Here is a 6,077-nt window from a genome sequence, read left to right as displayed (position 1 = left end):
TGCCACAGTAACTAGATGAAACCCACTAGCATGTGTAGGAGTTGATTGAGCCATATGTTTGTGTTGTTCCTACCTTGCTATGCCTGCTATGCTTAGAGTCGTGTCAGGTCTGGTTCATCTGGGTGATGGGCTAGAGTGAAATGATCATGCCGGTAATAAGAGTGATGTGGTGAACACGATTTGGTAAAGGTATCGATGAAAGGCCATGTAGGAGTACATGGTGGGTTGTTTCATTGAAACCGACCTTAAGCACTAAGATCTGTATGTGTGATTTAAGATTCAGCTACTACCATGCATTGGGCCCTGAAATATGACCTCGCTCGACTTCTTATTCACCCTAGTCCTCTGTCCAGGAGTTGCAAGTAGTTTCTGGTGTTTGTAGCTTACTGGAGGCCGTGGGCAGTGCTGACCCGCGGGGTGGGCTGTGATGCGGTAGGTACGTGGCCGGGAATACCGGGCACCCGTTAGGTGTCTCAGAACCCTGTACACATCGTTCGGGGCCGTATGTGGAACCCCGGCCGGACTCCCTGCGGATGGAACCTGAATAGGCGATAAACCTGGACTAGAGACTTAGGTGTTTAGGTAGGTCGTGGTCTACACCCACGTCGGCTTTCGCTTGAAGTCTGCCGAGCACATGTCGTGTGCAGACGCTAAGTGGTGGAAACATGTATGAAGAAGTACACCCCTGCAGGGTTAACATTATCTGTTCGAATAGCCGCGTCTGCGGTCAAGGACTACTTGGTTGCCTATACAGTTCATAGACAAGTAAATGGATACTACTAAAAATCTCAAGATAAGTGTGAGTGCCGAGGATGGCTCTTCCGTAGGATGACGGAGGTGGATCCTCGGTGGTGTATTGAAGTGGTGAGTAGTGGACTCGTGTGCGCAAAACCATTTCAAGTTGGTGTATCGTAGGATAGCTTAGCCAAGAGTCAAAGCTGGCTTGTTGCAATAACCCTACCAACCCTTTTTGATAATGTGCATGTATGTAGGATCTGATGTAAGTCTTGCTGAGTACCTTTGTACTCATGTTGCTTTAATTTACATTTTTCAGAAGACGTTGCAACCCCTTCTGATGGGTTCTTCGTAGACGTTGACATCGATGAGTAGACTGAGGCCCAGGTGGTGACCCTGAGCTTGTGAAGGACCACGTAATATAGCCAGGCTTTCCAAGCCTCTTTTATTTTACTAGTTGTCTGTACTCAGACAAGTTACTTCCGCTGTTGGCTTGTATGTCTGTATGACTTGAATGCTGGGTCGTGTGACCCGTACTCGTGTGTATGATATATATGGCTCCCTGAGCCTTTAAATAAAATACTTGTGTTGTAGAGTCATGTTGTGATGCCTTGTTGTATTTGCACATATCGAGCATATTGTGTGTATGATTGAAATGCTTGATATGTGTGGGATCTGACTATCTAGTTGTTTATTCTTAGTAGCCTCTCTTACCGGGAAATGTCTCCTAGTGTCTCCACTGAGCCTTGGTAGCTTGCTACTGCTCCGCAACACTTAGGCTAGCCGGCATGTGTCCTTCTTCGTTCCTGTGTCTGTCCCTTCGGGGAAATGTCACGCGATGGATACTGGAGTCCTGTTAGCCCGCTACAGCCCGGTTTACCGGAGTCCTGCTAGCCCAGTGCTACAGCCCGGATTCACTTGCTGATGACCGACACGTTCGATGTTGGGTCATGGATGCCTGTCCCCGTAAGTCTGTGCCACTTTGAGTTTACGACTAGCCATGTCAGCCCGGGCTCCTTACCATATGGATGCTAGCGACACTATCATATACGTGTGCCAAAAGACGCAAACGGTCCCGGGCAAAGGTAAGACGACACCCGTGGAATACCGTGCGTGAGGCCGCAAAGTGATATGAGGTGTTACATGCTAGATCGATGTGGCATCGAGTCGGGGTCCTCACAATAATGCCCCATGCACCGATTACCCAAGGGAAAAACTTTAAAATGTATCTCAGGCACACAACCAAAGCGCAGTGATTTAACAGAAGAAAGGCAAAACTAAGCACCCTCGAAAACATTTTTAGGGTAAAACTAAAAACCAGTTAGTGGAACAGAAGTTTTCTTTGTGTGCATTGCGTAGTTGCCTGCATACCGCAATTCTGGTTAATTTGTCAGCAATAAAATCACAAAGCATAAAACAAAAAATAAAGTAAAATCACAAAGCATCAGATAAACAAGCAAATGCCCATCTCTTATGGCTGTTCGCACGATAACGCTACAACTACATACTGAAACGGTTACTGTTCTTACAAGAAGTAAACACTGAAGACAAACACAAAACATTCAGGGAACTACCAAATCAGGTAATCACATTAAATTTGAGAAAATCAACAAAGCAGGACATAGACAAACAAACGCCCATCTCATGTGACAACTACAAACTGGATCATTGATAGTTCTTACAAGTAAAACTCAAGGATAAGCACACAAAATTCACGGAAAAGCAAAGCAAAAATCATCAATCAGTAACTGCCCGTTCACCAACTCCGTGACGTCAAACTCGAGGAGATCAATCAATTTTTCAGAGAGTAGGCATAATGTCCAGCTTTATACAGAAAGCTTAAAGCAAAACAGATCAAGAAAGAGAAAAGATAGACAGGCGAGACTAGCTTATAAGATAATCAAAGCAGCTCATCAGGCCAAATTTGAGACAATCAACAAAGTTCATGACCAATTTCACCACTAAATCAGTCCAGCACGCCACACTTAAGGAGATCAACAAGCTTTCATGACCAAATTCCCCACCAAATCAGTTCATCATATACCAAATTGAGGAAATCAACAGAATTTCATGACCAATTTCACCACCAAAGTAAGTTCATCATATGCCAAACTAGAGGAAATTAACAGACTTCGCGACCAACTTCACCGCCAGACCACCACCAACTCGATCCAAGACGATCAACGAAGCAAAACAAGGAAGAAAGACACCAAACATGACCAGATCAACAGGGCGTCTCTCACACTCTCGCGCCGGCCATCCTGCATGAGCACTACCGCTACCACTACCTACTCGACCTTGACATGGAACACGTCCTTGCGCTCGTCCTCCTTCACCTTGAGCAGGGTCACCCAGAGCACGCCATTCTTCATCTCGGCCTTGATCTTGTCCAACTTGTACGCGTCAGCGGGCATCTCGATGCGGCGGTTGTACCTCGGCACCGCGGAGTCGTCGTCGCCGTCCCAGGGCTGCTTCTCGCCCTCGCCCTCGATCACCAGGATGTTCTTGTCCGCGCGCACCTTCACGTGCTCCTTGGTCAGCCCGGGCATCGGCACCTTGAGGTACACCGCGTCGTCGTCCTCCTTGGCCACCCAGCGTCCGAGCCGCGATGCCCCGGCAGTGGAAGAGAGGCCGGTCTGAGTTGCAACGTCCTCCATCAGAGACAGCAGACGGGCCATGCTGGTCGGCGCGCCGAGCGGGTCGAGCACGTCTGCAGAATCAACATCAAGGACGGCAAAAGCTCATCAGAAGGTTGATTTGACTCGCGATGTTGAGACTTAAGAACGAACGCAAAGAAACGGCGCGCCACAGGTGGGGAACGGAACGGATGCATACCCTGCGAGAAGAAGCTGGGGATGACGAGGTCGCGGCCGCTGTAGTCGTCGTCGTCGTCGTCGTCGTAGCGGTTGACCTCCTTGACCTGGGTGTTGTACGGGCGGCGGGCGGCGTTGACGGCGGGGGAGTGGGGCGCGCAGAAGGCCACGGGAGCACCGGACTTGAGGAGGCCTGCCGGCGCGGCACCCTTGCAAGCGACGGCGGAAGCCATGGTCTCTCTCTCTCTCTCTCTGTCTCTCTCTCTCTCTCTCTCTCTTCTTTCTCTCTCCTTTCCCTCTCTCTCTCTTCTGCTGTGATGATTTTGGATTCTTGTGGTGAGCGAGACGGGGTGGGAAATGGAGGGAGTTTTGTAAACCGGGAGCGGGGAGCTTTCTTGGGGGAGGGAACGGGGAAACGGGTTTAGAAGGTTCTGGACGGATCGGCTGGGCTCTCGAGCCTTCCAGCAAGATCTGGAGGCTATAGCTTTACGATTCGTGCTGCTTGATACTATACGATTAGGGCGACATGGATGGTGCTAGCTTTTGATCTGCAAAGCTACGTCGGACACGACTGATTTGCTTTTCAGAGTTGGACTACTTTTGCCAAGAAGAATTCCTACCGTTTGGTGGACTCACATGGAAGCAACAGACATGCGCATTGCTTATGCCAATACATTGTCAACCTAATAAGTAAGTAATAACAGTGTTTAGTTATTTTTTGCGAATGATAACAGTGTTTAGAGCCTGTTCGGCTGCTCTCCAGCTCCCAACTCCATCAACTCCAGCTTTGGAGCTGTGCCGAACGGGTTAACTCCCGGAGTTAAAGAAAAAAGAGCTGGGAGCGAAGCGTACTGTATTTTACGAGGAGCTGAGGAGCTAGACATCTGCTGCTCTCAAAAATCAAAGGAGCGAGAGTTGACTGGAATTACAGCTGCATGCCACCGCCAAGTGATCAAGCGTACCGGTTCGCTGCAGCTTATCACTCGAGCTGGGCCAGATCAAAGCCGAATCAGCTGCCAGCCCACGCCAGTGCTCCCGATCGCGAAGCTGTGCTGCCAAACGTTTCTGAACTCTGGGTTTTTTCAACGAGGAGTTGGGCGGAGGAGTTGAGCTGAGGAGTTGAGGATCTGAGGGGGCTAGAGGGTTGCCGAACAGGCCCTTAGTTTACTATAAACTCTACACGTTCAGCTTATACAAGGCTCCTAAATAACCATCCGAAAATAAATATGAAGTAATCGTACTATAAAACCATGTTAAGTCTACATAATACAGTACATTTTGTATAATAACCCACAAAATCCTATGTTACCTTTTATTTTGGGAGATAATATACTATTGCGGAACGTCATATTTGTAGCAAGTTCCGCGAACGCTCTACCCTGCCACCACATCACATGCACGGGTCTTAGCACAAGATGCCTTGCCACATCACGTTTGAAACTTGTAAGAAGGGCATAAAAGCTGCGCGTATGCTTTCCTAACCAAGCAGAGCCGCCCACCCGATTGGCTACTGTGTAAAGCCTTCAAGTGGGAGGCCCGTGATTGAATCCCAGATCCTCCTTTTATTATATTTTTACTTTTACAGGGTGGTAAAAATATGTAAATTATGGTTTTCGATACATGGCAATTTTTCAAAAAAAGAATGGCAGATTTATCATATTTTTAACTTGCCACCTGGCAAATTTTAAACATTTTTTCTAAATTTTCACATGACAAGTTTGTTTTGTACACATGGGAAAATTTAGAAAACAAAATCAAATTTATAACATTTTTTACTTCCAAACATGGCGAATTTAGTCTTTTTTGCAATGCTACCATGGCAAGCTTTGGAAATTTTTATCAATTATTTTCATGCCAATTTTGGAATTTATTTTTCTACTTTTGCACTTGGCAATTTTATTACTAACAAGATAGCAACTTTATTATTATAAGAGCATGGAATTTTTAATTATTGAGAGCATGGCAATATTATTTATTTATTTGGATCATGCCAACTTCCTATGTGTGATTTTTATGTGTTTTTGCAAATGAAAATATATGGCATGGCAAAATCCTTGCATGTCTTTTCTAATTAATATGCATATTTGACATGCATGATCTTCTTTTCTCTGCAATTTGGACCACGGTTTTTTTTGTTGTTGTTTTTTTACATTTACTTTGGCCTTGTTGCCATGTAACTATTTTTTTGGTAATCTACCATGGCAGTTTTTTGTTTTCATTTTGTAAATTATGTTCTCTACGCCTTTTTGAGTATCAAAAGATATTTCATTTTTGGTTGACAGCAATTTTTCTCAAAATATCAACTATTTGGGCCTACACTTTTTTTCCTCCACCATAAGTATCTAGGCCAACTTGGGGGTCGCACAAAAACACTCCTGTAGCAAACTAAAAAGATTTGCTCGATCGTCCATGTCCTATCGAACGAGTTGTTTGCTGGTGGGTGCCTTCTGATCTGATGTCCGCCAGATATTGCAGTCCTTTTTTTAAGAAACACCAAGTATGTCTACCTTCGATCCCCCCTTGGTTGCC

General features: G+C 46.0%; 1 protein-coding gene across 1 annotated transcript; it reads right to left on the bottom strand.

The window, feature by feature from the left end:
• Positions 1-2,738: 2,738 nt before the first annotated feature.
• On the bottom strand, positions 2,739-3,923 carry LOC119338408 (26.2 kDa heat shock protein, mitochondrial-like). The gene is made up of 2 exons (XM_037610719.1): positions 3,571-3,923; positions 2,739-3,445 (listed from the first exon to the last, which is right to left on the bottom strand). Exons 1-2 carry the CDS (start codon positions 3,779-3,781, stop codon positions 3,024-3,026), a joined length of 633 nt encoding a protein of 210 aa, XP_037466616.1. The 5' UTR covers positions 3,782-3,923; the 3' UTR covers positions 2,739-3,023.
• Between the last annotated feature and the right edge of the window lie 2,154 nt (positions 3,924-6,077).

Source organism: Triticum dicoccoides, chromosome 7B (assembly GCF_002162155.2).
Source record: "Triticum dicoccoides isolate Atlit2015 ecotype Zavitan chromosome 7B, WEW_v2.0, whole genome shotgun sequence".
Taxonomy (NCBI): domain Eukaryota; kingdom Viridiplantae; phylum Streptophyta; class Magnoliopsida; order Poales; family Poaceae; genus Triticum; species Triticum dicoccoides.
The sequence above is the reverse complement of the archived record's forward strand: the minus strand, read 5'-3'. Positions and strand labels throughout refer to the sequence as shown.

Coding starts and splice junctions, on each gene's coding strand:
- LOC119338408 (XM_037610719.1), bottom strand. CDS start 3,781: ATGGCTTCCGCCGTCGCTTGCAAGGGTGCCGCGCCGGCAGGCCTCCTC. Junction 3,446..3,570: donor CCCCAGCTTCTTCTCGCAGG/GTATGCATCCGT, acceptor TTGATTCTGCAG/ACGTGCTCGACCCGCTCGGC.